Raw genomic sequence first — 17,713 nt, 5'->3', positions numbered from 1 at the left:
AGCATATGCTCCACTTGGTCACCCATGTTTATATCAGTTCCAATGAACTTATTGTCATATGCTCCAACAACGTGGCTGCACACTGTATAATTTGATTAGACATATTTGGTGCCACTTCAGAATACAGAGTAATTTACCTAGTAAAAGCAACACATTTGAATGATAAGAAACTTGGGGCAGGGACTGTGTCTTCACTGCTTGTCCATATATTACCTCGCTTGTCGGGGTGTCAGGGTCTCTTTCTTAGCCATATATTTTATTTCTTTTCCCTTCTCATTTAAGCAGTTAAAAGAGAAGAAACTGGTATTACAGACCCTGTGCAAGACTAGCTCCTTTCAAGAGTTTCAGTACTTGCAATCTTATTTCAAAAATATTTAAGCATTTTCCTCATCTTTTTGAAGCCTGTCTCAACACTGGTTTTGTTTGTTCTAACTGTAGCAGGTGGAATGCAAAAACACCTACATTTTAAGGAAAAGAGCAAGAGTCTGAATTATCCAAGAATTCAACAGGCAAGTCCAAAGCCTGGCCTCAAACTTTCTTCAATGTGGTCATCAGACTTTCAGAGCAACAAATGTGATAGTAGAAATGACTCTACGTAGATATTACATAGCACTTTCCATAGACAGATCTCCGACTTCTTTTGAAACAGGTATCTTTACCATGGTATCATTTTACAAACAAAGAAATGAAGGCAAAGAGAGATGGAGTGACTTCTGAAAAGACCAAGGAGGAGGCTGAATCAACACTTACAGATATATGTTTAATTACCACATCTAACACTTTGTAAGCCCATTGAAACAAGAGGAAAGATTCCAGACATCTGAATTAAGCCTGAATTTTATTTATATGTATATTCAGTTGATTCTTGATAACTATGGTAGTGCTGAGGGAACAACAATAAAGCATGAAGGATAAACCTCTTACAAACTATTGTGCTGTGTCTATAGGTTTACATAAAGGAAAGTTGAATCAGCAGACCACTACACAGTGACTTTGAAGTGCTGTACCAGACAACAAGTTGATCACTAAAAAGAGTCATTTTAATATGTACTTGAGATAAATGTAGTGTTGTTTATAGGTACCACTCACTGCGCTTTAGATGAAAAGGTATGTTCAGGGCAAAGAGTGAACGATATGTGCATGAAGGATATTAATGGCAGCTGTAATGAGAAGCGTCATCTGATATGTCAAGGAAGTAAAATATTGCTTTTTCTAATAGGATGTAATAGCTATCCATAAAAAGTATTTTACATTGTTGTTGTTGTTTTTTTTTTTAATTCAATCAAAACTAAAATATTCTTTCTCTTACATTTGCCTAAAGTAGACTGATGTCTTCTGGAGTATGAGAGTTAAAGGTAACGAGGAATCTAGCAGCAATACTATGCCTGCTCAAAGTAAAGGACGTCTGATAAATCACATTACCTTGCAGTTTTTGTCAATAAGAAAAGGCCACAAAGGATTTTTGTAATCAGCTGATCAAAACTTTTCAATAACACAAGACAGAAGACATCCTGATTTGCTATGTTTTAACAGATAAAATGAGAAAATCAAGTTACTTTGACAAGATCTATTTTACATAAACCACATTAAATGAAATTAATTACATTATCATTCTTTAATACTTTATGGAGTCCTGCATCAGTCATGCCAGTATTTCCCCTGGCGGGTGACAGATTTTCTTGTTTATTCTTTTTAAATCCTAGCATGGCATTATCTAGCTTCTAGCTCGATGCATCTTTCTTTAGTGCTCTGAGACATATTAAAAATCCACATTAATGATTAAGAGAGTTTATGGCCATCTTTTTCCTAATACTTAAATGTTGGTCACCTGAACCTGCTGATACAAAAATATTTAGCTCTAGATTATGTTGTTTAATATCCTTCTTAGTTACTGGTAGAGTGGTACGTCACATTATAAACATCATAGATGTGACTAAATCATATGGCTTTGCCCCAAGTATAGAACAGAAATCTGTGTTGAATAGTCCTTTTTACATGACTGCTAACAAGTAATTCATTTCTATTGGAGCAGAATATTCTTTATGTCCTCAATATACTTTCAGAAACCTTCTTGCCCTCACCTTTGATGACTACAGGTTTTCCTTTTGCCCTTTTTACTTCCTCCATCACTTTTTTCCAATTTTTTCACTTCTGATTTATGATCTTTACCATCCATTTTTCCTTTTTCTCCTTTATTATACATTTAAGCCACAGAGAATTGACTTTTCTTCTAAATGAGATTAGCTGTTTATAACCTATTTGGTTTTTTTCAGTGGGATTTGGGTTCTTAAACCATCTGCCAAGTGCTCTTTAAAATTTCCTAGGACTCTTTCACATGTTTCCATTTGAATTCCTCCTCCCAGTCCATTTGGCAAGCTCATTCACCTTTATGAAACTAGATTCCTTCAAGAAGTGTATGTTACAGTTTGTTATTTATATAAATATAGGCAAATATTTTATTTGCATTTACTAAATACAATTGCTTGGCTTTTTTAATTTCCTGTATGCCTGTGTCGATCATCATAATGCTAATAATGTATAGATTAAAGATCAGCTTTTAGAGACCCATAATGTAGATGAAGTATTTTTGTGCTATTCTTGACAGAAGGGAGGCCCATGGAGGAAGCAAATTCAGATGGATAATCTGTTAATTTTAATTTCTTCATGCATGGGATTGGAGTAGCAGTTTATGTTCCAGTCTTTGGTTTATTTACAGGAGGAGATGAACAGATGTCCCATTTTTTTTCCAGGGTAATTCACTCCTGCAATAGCCTGGTTTAGCCTTTGATTATCTGAGACAATCTTTTGAGAACACATTGCAATAAATTATACTGATTAAAATAAGTTATTTTGATTATATGTATTTGCTTGTATTTAATTCTTTTCCAAATTTGTCTTTCATTATTAATATGTGTTGTCTCCTTTGACTTTAGTGTTCTTTCTTTCCTCTACTTGGCTTATCCATCTCTCTTCCCAGTTCAGCAGCATTTCCCTCTGAAATAACAAAAGCAATAAGGTGCTTCCTAGGCAAATTCAGTGTGTCATGGAAAAAGATGACCAAACTGTGCAGAGTGAATGATGTCCTAATTTTCCAGTTTATAAAGGCAAAGATATTATGGCCTATCTAGCACCCTTTTTATTGCCATGTGCTTAAAATATTATTTATTTGCAATTTGTTATTTGTATTTGGTCCCCTTGAATGTACTGCTGCAGCAACCTGCAGCGCCTGAGGCTTTTACTAAGAGAGGGAGCTAAAAGCAAGTACATGGTCAACATATGCAGTTCAGCCCATTGGTGTGTAACACATCGCTGAGCTGCAACTTGACGCCCTTCAGTTGTGATTCCAAAATTTACAATTTTTAATACTGTTCTAGAAACTGCTCCCTGGAAAGGGGGTGGAAATGAGCATGATGCACTTTTACAAGAACAATCCCAAACTGCTTCTCTTATCCCCTTGTATGCTGTGCAGCTATGGGAGGTAACATTTAATGTCCCCCACTCACTTCTTACCCATGCTCCAGACTATGTCTGTTTGTATTCACTCTTACACCAAATGATACTATAAACCCATCTAGATTTTCATGTAGAAATGGACATTTTTAATACATAAAGCTAATCTATCACTCACTGCTTCTGAAATACTTTATGTCACTTCTCAAATTCTGTCCTGCCAGTTGACACAAACAACGTTTTAAGCAAGCTTTACTCTGCTACTCCCTCCCAGGAAATTTTTATTCCTCTAAAATTTGAAGTTGATCTTTTATTTATACTGTGGCTTCTTGTTCTAGTAATCTATACTTTTCTACACCCCTGAATTCTAATTATTTCTTGCAAAAAAGAAAGATTGTGAGTTTATGTACTCAAATGGAACAACAATCCTCTTAAAGTATGCACCAACACAGATACAATATGGTGATAGCTATATTCTTTGAACAAGGTGAGTTAAAACAATACTGTAAATTATTCTGGACACAAGGAGAAGTAGGGCAACTGGATCATACATTATCACTTTAACTTCTGAAAAAATATTCCATTGTCTTTACAGGCATTATTGCTTTAGATTTTACAAAAAACCTTGTGCAAAAATAAATAAGGATTTACATAAAAAATTGTGTTCGTTTCCCAGAAATAATAGAAAATCATTATAACAGTTATTGTACACTTCTCACGTGCTCCATGTTCAGATTTATTAGGCTATGACTTGTTGTTTTGCATGTGTACAGGTCCAATTTATTATTATTTTCAAATTGCAGGTCAGAATCTTCATTTTCTTTTCTAACCAAGCAAAGGGACATTATGCTGTGCTAAATTTCAAAATGGGAAGGAAATCAGAATATCACATGAGCTATTGAGAGCCATAATTCTGTCAATGAATTGAATGTTTGGTGTAACCCAGGCTCCAATGATATAAAAGTGATGCAGAACGCAGAAAAGATGGTAATTAGAAGCTGATGAGAAGACTGAATTTTGCTTTGAAATAAAGAACAGGATGAGGTTAATCTGAATATTCTGGGTTCCTTTTAAAAGTTAAAAATTACATTGTACCTTTTAGGCCATATTTTTGTATACAGGTATTAGTAATTATGTGATTTAATAAATTGTATTGTTTTACCCCTAAACATATTACTTTACCCAATAATTTCTGAACTAATTATGATTTGATATTCACACAATCAGATCCTTATCTAAGACTAGAGATCCAGGGCAGGTTCAGAATACAAGCAATAGGTTTTATCACTTCTGCTGGTTATGATATACTACCTTGCCAAATCCCACAGATCCTAAATGGAAAGTGTAAATACAGAGCAATGGAATGTGACTGCACTTGCACTTTTAGACATCAGTATTTAAGTGTCTGGTTTGAAGGAAGCAGTGCTAAGAATCCATCAACATGCTAAGTGCTGAAAACAAGCAGAGAAATGCTAACCACAAGCATAAAGTATCCTAAAGGGTTCCAGGGGGGTTCTGTCAATTCCTCTACACTTACACACTTGTTTAAAGAATTTTTGCTCTGCAGGAAATTTTGATATTTGGGATTTCTTTACTTTTTATTCTTACTGGGAGAGGTAAAATTTTGAAAACTTATTAAAAAAATGAAAAATTTCAAGTGCCTCCAGGTGACTTGATGTCAATGCATGTAAATAGCAATGAAACATAATGCCTTAAAGTTATAATTTTCATCGTTATCTCAAGAATAGTAAATATGTGTGCACGTAACAATATTTTTAAAGTATTTGCAAATACTTTACAAGAATTTTTTTAAATATTTTTTAAAGTAACACTGTTGAAGCAAAGTATTTTAAACTTTATGAACGATTTCAACCTGATTAAATGATGTAAACCTTTTGAATGAAGAATGGTTTTGATCTTCTCCTGTTCCTGCAAAGCCATTCTACTCTAAAAATAGCATTTCCTGATAAACAACTATTTAGTTGTCAACTTTTTTGGTTCAGGAAGCATTTAGTTTTTACTGTCCCATCACCTGTGATAATATATTTGTTTGGTACTCACATTAACGTTATCTACATTTCTCTAGATATTCCCTTGCAATTTAATCTGAAAAGGTGCTTAAAGACCCCTCATCTTTTTAATGGCTCCTGGTGGAGCCTAATTATTATGAAATTGCAAAAGCTGTGAAATGATAATTAGTCTGGGTTACCTCCTTTATTTTTCCCTTAGAGACATGTTAAATGATGTTAATTAATGTTTTTTACTAAGTAAGGGTAATAAATGACTAATGTCACCATTTTTATTGCTGTCTTGGTGATGCACATATATGCTTCTGTTTGCTTTTAGATATTTGTTTCTGCTATGAATTCCCCTTAAAGATGTACAAGGCACATTGTGCAGTTCCTCGAACACAAACATAGTTGATTAGCTTGACTTTAAAGCTCCACAGGAATCAATTGCTCAGCTACATTCTTGCACATTAATTACTGAACAGAACTATAATAGATGCAGATTCTAGACAGATGTTCATAGCACCAAATATACTTTGTGGATGCCAATGGGATTAGAAGAGTTACTATTTTTCCAGAGGAGGGAACAATATCAGCAAGAGAGCACTGTTTAAAAGTTATGCAGAAGCTGACAGAAACATAATTTTTCTGTGAACATTTGAGGGTAAAACATTTTGCTAGCAAAGCTAATTGCCCAGTATTTCCAAAAAGCTGACTATAGCACAAAATTGCCCCAGGTAAGATATGTACAGATGTCCTGTAACCTGCACAACAGGTCCCTTAAACTGGCTGAACAGTACCTTATTCTACAAGTCATTCCACAAATATGAATTAAAGTAGTTGTGTACAGACAGCAATCAAAGACAACGACAGCATCTGGCAGTGCTTTGTCCTTATCACCTCACTATTTGAAGCAAGACTTTTAGAGCCTGACCTTAAGATAACACCAGTTATTCCAGATCTACTGATTTAACAACAACAACAACAACAAATAATTTGCAAAGTATGTATGTGGCCTATAAGGAACATTACCTATGCCAGTCTTTCAAAGCTGGCACATGAAATATAATGTACGTCTGTGTTCAGTCTTGCCCAGTCCTTATTAGTTCATGGTGAAGAGACATTTTTGCATGAATAGTAACAATTTACATAGAAGTAGGTAGAAAACTTGCTGTATATTCTGCTGCTTCTGTCCTTACTACTGTCATTTAAAAAGTGGAAAAGACATCTGAATACAGACTTTTGAAAAAAAAAGGGCAGCAACACCCAATATAATTTATCTTGTTCATTAAACAATACAGGCACAACTCCAGCCTGACTGCCCTAAAGGTTAACTGAAAATGGGAATAATAATTTAAACATAAATATTTAGGTTCTCCATATCTATCCCATTTTCTTGAGTAATATCCTGTGTACTGCATATATTAGCATTTCAGAACTTAGAACCAAAATGGAATATGTTGATTTTAATCAATCCTTTTTACACAGTATGAAAAAGTGGTATGGCTGGCTCAAAAACACTTTTTATTTGAACGGAATGTTTCAGAAGTCTTTTGTTTCAAAATTTATTGAATTTACATTGTAATTACCATGTTAAATCAGTCATAACAGAATGTTTTAATTATTTTGTTTTGAGAATTTTTTCCTTATACATATTTGAAATGGAAGCAAAGTTTGAAACAATGGAAAATTATTTGAACCAGAAATGCTGAGTTTCAACCAGATTTACCGCAGCTTTTTTCTATACATAATTAAATAAGAAAATGTTCCTTCATGTTCTGTCTGGGGAATTATTGGACAAATTAAACCCTAAACTGATATTTTGGGGCAGATTTTCATATTTGTCTGTGGTTTGGCATCATGGTTTTCTTACAAATTTAATCTTTCAGATTCCTTGCTTATTTGAATAAGCCACACATTACACTGCATCAACTATTCCTTCTGCTTGAAAAATTAGTTGTAAAACTTTAGTAATTAAAAAGTGTACCCTCTGAGAAGAATAGAAAGGACAATAACACAGGCATTAATGAAGAGCACTTCCTCTAACTGATATTCTGGTTATTCCTATGTCTTAAATGCCCAAATCTGATAATACACTTCTGTAATACCTTATATAATGAAATGCTTAAGAAATATCTTACAGTCATTGGACCATCATTAACAACTATGAAATTAGGTGTCCCATGGGTTTTTTTCCAATTTAAAGAGGGTTAAATTGCTAATTTACATGTTAATTAGCATTCATTCTAAAGAACACCAAATGTAATTCCATAGCATCTAGCATTTAACAGTTTAGCTTATCAAGACATTAAATTTAAAAGCGGCTCTGCATTATTTGCAAGAAGTTTTTTTTGAGGGCTAATGATGACAGGAATCTCATTATTCTAAGCAACGTGCAATTTAAAAAGGATGAATACTGCCAATTTATTTACTTTATCACTGAGTAATAAGAAAGCAGCAAAGCATTGGCAGGGCAGCAGGTTCAGCAGTTGTTAATAAGGCCCACTGATCTGCACAGACTGGTAAGTTTAAAATAAAGGATTGTTTCTAGTGACATTTCTTTGGAATCTGTTGCCTCGAGTTGCGCCCAATCACTGGAGTGTGCTCAGTGGTATTTGATAATGTTGTTTCTGCTGCTCTGGAGCTACTCTGGTACATGCACTTGCTGTAGTGTGCAATTGAAGCATCTCTGTGTAGCATAGCTATAAATACAAGCCTCCCCTCATAACATTTAAGAAAATATTGCATGATATTATAAACTAAGCATTCACTTTAAGATAATTTCAAACTGGCAAAATAAATATTCTTAGTACAGTGATGCCACAGAATTATCATATTGTTTATATTCTGCTTTTGCTCATATGCTGTACATTACTCCTTTCCTTAAATGCTGATGTCATCCCATATTGCTTTATGTTACCTTTATTTACATTAGTTTCTGTGATGTGACACAGATTGTCTGTTTAACTGCACTGCTACTTCAGCATTTCAAAGATGCTGGATTGCAGATACTTTGAAGCACAGCAGCTGTGATGCAAACATGCGTTTAGAAAGGCAGGATTTCTCTATTTCTAAATAACACAAAGAAGCATTCAGGCCAAGAAAATTTTGGTCTTATCTATCAGTGGTAAAAGATGGAATTTTACATGAGCAACAGCATTATACATTTCATTCTTTGCTTTTTTTCAGACCCCAGCCATTCTTTATGTTGTGTAAGTCCTTTATTTTCAGTACAATATTTTGTACCAATATAATATCTGTGGTATTCATGTTAACAAAATTAGAGTTGTGAAATGTGGTTTTCGTACAGCCTATCTATCTGGTTGATTCACTCAGTTCCTCAGTGCTAAGTGGAATGGCTTAGACTTTGGTGGCTCTAAGTGGCTGAATACTGACAGGCTCCTCCTGTGCTTTATCCTGGTATTTTCCCTTGTTTGTGGATCATTTCTCCAGGTCCTTCCTCTTGTAACTCCTTTTTCTCCCTTTCTTGTACACACCTTTCACTGTCTTCTAATTTCAGAGTGATACTTCCATGCCTTTCTGTTCTTGCAATTTCTGTCTCTATTACACCTATTGCCATAATTACTTCCTAACCCCACTTCTCCTTCTGTTTCCCCCTCATTTCACATCATCAGTTCCTTTCTAGCCAACAGCTTTATCCCCTGCACAAGGTGGATTCATTCCTCAAGTATGGTCCATCTTCAATACTGAGTCAGGGAGTTTTCCTTAGGGAAAACGACATGCAGCCTGAGATTAAAGATTTTATTAAAGAGCACATACATAAAAATATCAGATTAAGTTGTCCAAACAGTATTGATTCTCGTACCTTACAACTTCCTTTTTCTTGACTTTGCAAATACTATCTATTTTATTGTAGTTTACTAAAGCTTGTGATCCAGAAAGAATATTTCAGCCCAATCTCTGAGAGCAATAGAAACCTGGGTCTTAAAATGCAAAGTGTTTGGAACCCTTAATTATAAGCATAACATCCAGTTCTGTATCTAACAATCCAGTAGAAACCAGGGGGTAATCTAGTGTGTAATCAAAACTAATTTAGGAACAAAAGGGATGACTATAAGGAGTTACTTCAGAAGAATAAATTCTGAAAGAATGAGAAGAACTTTTAAAGTTAATTATGGGAAAGGCAGTGTGAGAAAATGAAAACTATTCAGCAAGAAATTATCAAAAACCTGCTCTCTGGGAACAGTTACAGTCAGAGTGGAAGTAATTTTGGGGAGTATGAACAAGAACACACACTGCAAAATCAATGTATGATGAAAAGCTAAGAAAGTGTGAAGCTATAACAGAAATTAGAGAATGTAATAAATGGCATAGGCATAAGCAACAATAAGAAAATAACTGGTTTCAGGATGAGCAAGAGAAGAGTGGGTCTTTAAGGCAAAAAGATACTGAAATGATATGATAGACTATAGAAATGAATTCTTTGCTTTTAGCTTTGGTTTTCACATGAAAGTAAACAAGACTTATGCCAGAAATGTAACGAGTATACTATTTCCAAGGGAAGAGAAAGATGAGTTTAAAAGGAAGGAGCAGGGAAAATTGAATCGGTATGTGTATTGTAGAATAATGAATAAAATAACAGTTAAGAATTCCTCAGCATCAAAACCCCCAAATTCAAGAGAAATTAAATATTCTGATGAATCAGAAGAGCCTGATAAAGGGTATACAGGCACAGATGATCACTCTAAATAACTGTGTAATGGTTAATGTAATAAACCGGTAATACATTTGCCTAAAGTTAAAAATAAATGGGCATTTCACTGAGATTAAAGAATAATTTGTGGAAAAATCTGAGAAACTGTTGACCATATTGAATCATACTTTCAGTGTTTTGATTTATCTGTCAGAAGCATCCAATCTGACCAGAGATACTTCTGGTAAACGTTCTGAAGATGGAAAAAATAAATAATGAGTAATAACCTTCATCTCTAAAACCCCTCTTGTAAAACATCTGAACACCCTTCATTTTATCCAGAATATTTTAATTACTTTTTGTGGGCATGCTTATAGGCATACATTTTAGAAAGTTCACAGTTGTTTTCAGGACTGGGCCTAAATTTACACCCTCCAATTGCATACGCATAACAATTTCTGTATGTGACTGTTGCTTTTGAGCATAGCAAGCTATTGGTACCTAAAAACAGGAGGTCAATAACTACTCCACATACAAAATTCCTTTATCACTTCAAGTCCACTTATAAACCAGCTGTTTGAGTGAATCTAACATCATCCTACTGTTTCTCTTGCTTGACTCCTTTTCTTTTAATACAATTCTGGATCTGGCTTTCCTACTAGGGGTGTGGCAAATGTGAAAATTTTATTAAAAGTATGCATGTATTTCTCAACAAGCATCAAACCAAGGTGTTTTTTTGTGAGGTTACAGGAGCAGAATGCTGATGGCTGTGGACAGCACCTCTCACTAACTGAGAGCAAGAAATGCTGAGGCCTTTTGCCATTCTGGTTATTTTCTGAGGAGGCCACAGAGAGTGCAGACCTCATGTGCAAAATCTGGCCCTAAAAAAGCAGGCCCTTCTTAACAGCGAGTGTCCTGATGCAGGGAAACAGAAGTGGGGCTGCAGAGAAGGACGTTAGCCTTGTCCACCTGGGAGTACAAGAGGGACAGTGGGTCCACCTGTATATCAAGGTAAAAAAGCAGAGGCTACACAAGCACACATAGTACTGGACTTTCATGCTGGGGCAGCCCTTTCTATTTGGTTAGTGTGTTCTTGCAGGTAAATATGTGATACTTTGTCCAGAAGGAGGTTTCTTGGTGTTGCTGTCTTTGCCTGATTTCCCGTATCCCAAGGTGAAATCTCTCAGATATTGCCAAACAAGTTTCCTTTCCTCCATATGAAAATTGTTTGGGTAATAAGAGAAGTGTACCTTAGAGCCAAAATACGGGACTTACTTTTCCTCCGATAAACATACAGATGCTGGAAAAAACACCCTGAAGGTGAATGAACAGGATCTCAGCATTACACTCATTCCTGGAGCTTTCTCTGTGTTCACTTATCTGTGCATTTTCTAGGTGGTAGAGGCAACACTAGCTAAAATGTAAGTATATTTGCTAGCTTTGATGTTTAACAGGAGCTAAATCTGTGCCTGAATTAGAGTTTAAATCCACAAGCACCATAAAGGCTTAAAGGCAAGTGCCCACAGCTGCACACACTAAATCAGATTTTCATGCAAAAAATATACCCAAGCACTAGTATGCATGGATTTAAATACTAAGATACAGGTATGTGCATGTGAACTAGTGTAGACTGAAGGTTCTGCTCAGCACTACTTATACGGTGCTGCCTGCTTCAAGAACACTAAAATTTAGATATTTTTTTTTCATATGAGAGAATGTGATGTACTTAACTGTATGGCTAAATTTTGACAACAAAACTAAAAGACCTGTTTTGTCATTAGAAACCCCAAGATGGCAATACAGTCTTGTTTTTCTTTGCTGCTTATTTCTATTATTATCATTATCATCACAATTATTGCATTGCAGTACATGGAACAGGTTTGTGATTTTCTCCTTTCTGACATCGAAAAGCCTTGCTGATTGCTAAGGATTATTTATACAAAAATTGAAAGCTCCAACTACTTCAACATTAACTGAACAGATGAATGCTATGCATGACCTGGAGGTATTAAAAGATTCCATTTAATAACGTTAGCCAAATAGACACCTCTGCTCAAGTTTGGCTTCCTTTTATAGATACGTATGACTTACTTAACAACCCCGTTAAAAATTCTATACTTCCATATTATTCTCATCTTAGCATGTAACATATATCCACATATATTACATTTTCAGGTAGCAGCCTATATTGATTATCTATATACTAATCGCTTTTGAACAAATTCACACCAGGACCCTTATCCTTTTCCACGTTCAGACAGTTTCGACAGAGCCAAGGTAATCAGTTCTGATGCAGTTAACTGTTGTTGCGGAGAACACAGCAAGCAAGTGATAGCAAGCATCGTTCATCTTGATGTTTCATGACAGATACCAGAGATTTATCAAATGTGCTACTGCCCGTGACTGCTGCCCGGGAATTTATAAAGTCATAGATCCCATAGCAAAGGAAAAACACAAAGGAAAAAAGCTGTTGATTTCAAGTGGGTTAGCTGGTATGTGCTAAGCCAATGAGACATGTATGCACAGGGCTGTACGGTGATGAAAGTTTAGGTGCTCCCAGGAAAGTCAGCCGCACTCCCACACCAGCCTTGTTAAATATCAGGCTTAACAACAGAGGGCTCGGGTAGAGCTGAGTGGGAGGGAGCACAACCTTCCACTCAAACAGATTTTCTGAGTTCACTTTATCCAGCCTTGCACTGAAAGAAATTAATTTCCAATAGCAGGTAATATCAGTGAAAAATTATTATAGAGTAGTGCATCAGGAAAGATGTTGGCAACATTAATTAAAGACTAATGCTGTCAAGACAACCAAAGAAATAAGAGCTGCTTAATACTCAGGCAATATTACTCCAAAATATATAAATCATATTAGACCCCTCCAGGGCTGTTACACTGTTAGAAGATAATGAAAATATGGGCAGGGAAGATCTTTGATGTTCTGTCAAAGTTTTCTTTCTATGCATATGTGTGTGTATATGTACACATACATATGTAGTATTTTTACATAATAAGTATGAATGTATGTGGCATGCAGAGAGAGAGAGAGAAAGTCTCTCTGAGTATACTGCTTTAGAGTAACCTAACACAGCAGAAAGATCAGTTATGCAAACAGGGCCAGACTGTCATCAAAACATTTTGCAGTTCTCTGAGGACAGGGAAGGGAATGGCTAGTATGCCAACTGCTAAGTCCAGGACTCAGTACCTTCTGCTTTAACAACTGGTTGAAATCATAGATAAGAAAATGGATCATAAAATTAATTTTATAAAACCATAATATTGGGAGATTAGAGTCATAGTTCTTTGAAAGAAATCTGTTTCCTCTGGAAGAGAAACAGAAGTACTCAGTGCAATATCCTTTTTTCTGCCTTTATATCTTCTCTAAACAGCATTGCCACTTTAATACAAATTTCGAAGTAGGAGAATTTAAATGGGAAATCACATGGGAGAACTACACTGTATTGTTACTGAGATGTAAAGAGTCCCTCATTTTAATTTAATCTCCATTAGAAGAATGATGCTTAGAAAATATCCTTGAGGATGACTAAAAGCACCCTCAAATTTCTGCTGGGAAACAGAAAACATACCTTAGGAGAAAGAAGCTTTTCTGGTGGCTACAATCCCTCCCAGAACAAACATTTTGAAACTAAGCTAACTAAAACCACAGGAAACCATAAATTAACTTGTTTTCTTTGAAGATTACTCTGATAAAAGTAAGAAGAATAAAGGCTCTTCTGTGACCGACTATAAAAGTCAGAGAAAAGGGCGCATCCACACTATTCCTAGAGGCAAACTGATGCTGTTCCCAGACTTGCCGGAGCAGTCAGGAATTGAGAGGGGAGAAGAAACTGAATTACCCTGTCACATCAGGAGGGTAGCTAGCTAATCCTCTGCTAACTGAGCTTCTGAACTACATCTGAAAGGGCAGGATGGGGTGAGCTTGCACTGCCAGTTGATATTCTGTATGTGTCATGCATTTCCATGCAGACTCAGCTCCCAGTACTCTGTCTGGCAGCTTTTAAAGCACTAAATTTACCTAAAAATTAAGAAGAGTTTTATTGTTTAAACATTCCCTTTTATAACAGAAAGCTGCCAAAACCTCCCCTGTTCAACAACCCAGTCATAGACGGTGCATCAAGCAGGTTGTGTTGTTTTGCATAAGCTGCTCTTTGCAGGGTGTGTGTGTGAAGAGAGAAGGGCACAAATGGATCCATTTGAGTTCAGATGCATTTCTGGTGAGTTAAAAAAACAGCTGAAGGGTGTAAAAAATTCTTTGTGCAGCAAATGGGGATTTATAGGGATTAGAGTCACATGTTTAGGGTCTGGAAAAGCATTTGTTTTGCATTATTATAACCATTTTTTATGGATTAATTAATGGAATGGTGATATGAGGAATTGCTTTTGATTTAATACATAAGTACATTAGATGAATCTAGCTCTGGTTTGGGAGTGATGGGCCAAAACAGTCCCATTAATATGCATGGATAGCTAACTCTGGGTTGGTTGAATTCAGCAGGATGGTTCAGCATGATGGCTTGCAGATGCTAGGCAGTTTCTTAATGCAGTGCTGTGATAGATGCACACAGAAAATTCCAGGCTGATTTACATCCTCTATAATACTGCAAAAGACAATCAGATTGCTTGCAGTGAGAGTGAGGAGTTTTGCCTTTAGTGCTGTTTGTTTTACTCAGCATTTATTATTTCTAGTCCTCTGTCAGAAATACCAGCAGCTTCTAAATGATTCATATATTTGCAAGGTAGATGCTGACCCCTGTGCACCCAGAAGTGCGATCACCCAGAAGATACTAATACCCTGGCAACTTGAATACACACAATACACAAGAACTTGAACTGTGTAATGCATGTAAGCGCAAGTAGAAAACAGGAGAAAAATGTACATCTGTGGAATCCTGCTATGTGTTCTAACTTCTTACATCTTAGATTATCAGTTATGATCTGTTCATCAGAGGTTCAGAAATGCTCATTCCTGAACTTTGCAAACAATTTCTTCTAATTCCAGAGTGTTTATGTGAATTAATTGCACTTTCTTTCTGTAATGCCAACTGAAATATGCATTTTTCTAAAATTGGAGGAAAACTAGGATGCAGGAAGCAGACATAGAAGGATAATAGGTGTGTATGAGTAGGATACACCTACCACATATAGATCTGATAAAGTTGATACAAAAGTAATGACAAACAATTAACATCTATTATCTTTTCCGAAGAATCCAGTATCTTGTTGTTCAAAAGTAGCTGTTATTTTATGTTATGTTCTGCGTGCAAGGCAGAATATATTCCACCCTGAGAAACATTATGAGACATAGATTTCAACTTCAGAAACATATGCATTTTTAAAAAAAATAAACTGCTTTTCTGTCCTTGAATCAGCATGACCAGCTTGAAACAGTGTGGTCATATGCCTTCTGCATCCAAAAGAGGAACCTGGATATTTGAGGAAGTGATCCCTCCCCCTCCCTCTAGTTTATAAGCAATTCCACATTTAAATACAACAAACTCAGTGTGAATATTGGTAGTAAGCACCTACCTAAAACTATAGACAGTGATCTTTCAGTCGAAGGGGCTTAAAATAAATTGTGGTAAAGATTAAAACAATGAGTATTTTACATTTTATTTTAATGAAAAAATAGCACATTGAAGTAAAAAGCATCAAATGTTAAATTGTCTTCTACTTGAGTGAATTTAGAAACCTCCCACAATCAATGAAGAAGGAAGATGGACTGCTGTAATATGCATGGACATTTGTCAGGTTTACCTGCTTGTGAGCATGGTCGTAGGAATTGATGTGGTTGTCAAATTCCTGGTGTTTGTGGTACTGCTTGTCACATAGTTCACAGTAGAAGTTAGCCTTCACATCCTCCAGAGCCTTGGCTGCAGCTTTCTCCTTCTCAGCATAGTCCTGCAAAGGCAGAAGCAAAGGAAGACGCTTTGCTACAGATTGTGACCTCATGCTTCAGCAGCTATTTTTGTCATCCACATTAAAAACACTGGACTGACTAGGACTGCTAGATCAGCGGGCTCCATCCTAGTATCAAAGTACACAGTAAGGAGGTTTTGGTCTTAAGTTGGGTTTAATAAAAGAGTTGTATTTCTTGCGTAATTATTCTCTACTACTTTTTGTAGGTACTGTAGTGAGAACAGTAGGGAGGAATGGGGGTGTAAAACGATACCAGCAGGACACTGCCTAGCTCTGGGGAGGAAAGCTGAGCAATGAAGAAGACAGAAGTCACCAGGTGGATGTACGCAGGTTAGTCTGTTAACTGTTACAGCGCTGTCCCAGTTTGCACCAATATGTGTCTGCTCTTTCAGGTATTATTGCTCAGAAGAAAGAAACTAGTTTTAGTCTGATACTAAGGCAGATTATCTTTTGTCTTCTGCTTTCTACCTTCTATGAAATATTCAGCAGGGCCAGGCAGCAGCTGGCTATGGCTGGCTGAGATTTCCCTGGAGCACAGCCACCTCAGCAGGAGCCTTTTCCGTGCCCCCTGTCCTTTCCCCATGTCTGTGTGAAGGGACACACCATCCAGACCACCCAAACTGAATGTAACTGTCACCGACCCAACACAGACCACAACCACCGACAAGAGCACTAGCTCAACTAGCTCATGTCCGGGTTCCAGCAAACACAGCTGAAAACAGGGGAAACACAATTAGTTCCTACATAGTCCCCCTCTGTGTCTCCCTAATGACTCAGATGGGTGCTCTGGAGAGTCAAGTACTTTGATTTCAATGTATAATATTAGGTAAAAGAGAAAACTTAAAACATAGGAGCCAAAAGTTACTGAGCTCCAAATAATGTACTTAAACAAGGGGCCTGATATTCAAAATTGGCAGAAGCCTTTGTGAACCTTATTTCTTTTACAAGCTCTTCATTATACTGTTATTATTACTACACTTTCTTAATTTTACCTTAGAGTTTAAAGAGCAAACTTGTGATATGGAAAACATGAACAAAAAAGTTGGTAAAGGCAATTCATTTTATATTAGTATTGACAAGCAGATATTACTTGAGTGTACATAATATATTGCCAGGGATTGCAGTAATTCATCATTTGCTCTAACATTTTACTCACTTAAAGAAATGGGTACTTTCTGACACCAGGCTTTCTATGCTACAGAGTCAGGGCCGTCTGCTGTCTACAGGCTTTCACCACCCTTTGCGTGACAAACTCAGAATACCCCAAACCCGGGACACACTGCACATCTGGGACACCCTGCTCCCAGCACATCACGCTGCCCAGCGTTGCTCCAGGAACCATGCCAGGGTGGAGGCAAGCCTTTGGGCACACCAGATCAACACAAATGCACATTCTGAGCCTTTCAGAGGTGGAGGGACTTTCTTAATGGGTGTCATGTATTTTGAACCTGAGACTTGGCCAAGCAGCAGGGGTGCTGGTTGTCAGTGTGACACGCTGAGCTTCGGACAGCTCTGCGCTGTGAGTCCTTGTGCTCTGCCCTGGTCTTTATGCCATCAGGTTGGTGACAGTAGGTCTTTCTCACACGGTAGTTTAGAGGCTGCCTTTGCTAGTGAAATTAACTTTCCCTAAACTAGACTGTCTAGAAGTTAGCTGTACAGTCTAAGG

General features: G+C 36.6%; 1 protein-coding gene across 1 annotated transcript in view; it reads right to left on the bottom strand.

Moving 5' to 3' along the window:
• ZNF804B (zinc finger protein 804B) overlaps positions 1 to 17,713 on the bottom strand; it is a 233,209-nt gene that overhangs the window by 14,037 nt on the left and 201,459 nt on the right. Inside the window, exon 2 of the mRNA XM_075022469.1 lies at positions 15,886 to 16,029. Within this exon, the coding sequence (XP_074878570.1) occupies positions 15,886 to 16,029 (144 nt within the window). The remainder of the gene's footprint in view (positions 1 to 15,885; positions 16,030 to 17,713) is intronic.

This window comes from Buteo buteo, chromosome 2 (genome assembly GCF_964188355.1).
Source record: "Buteo buteo chromosome 2, bButBut1.hap1.1, whole genome shotgun sequence".
In the NCBI taxonomy this organism is placed as follows: domain Eukaryota; kingdom Metazoa; phylum Chordata; class Aves; order Accipitriformes; family Accipitridae; genus Buteo; species Buteo buteo.
This window is presented reverse-complemented; position numbering and strand designations above follow the sequence as displayed.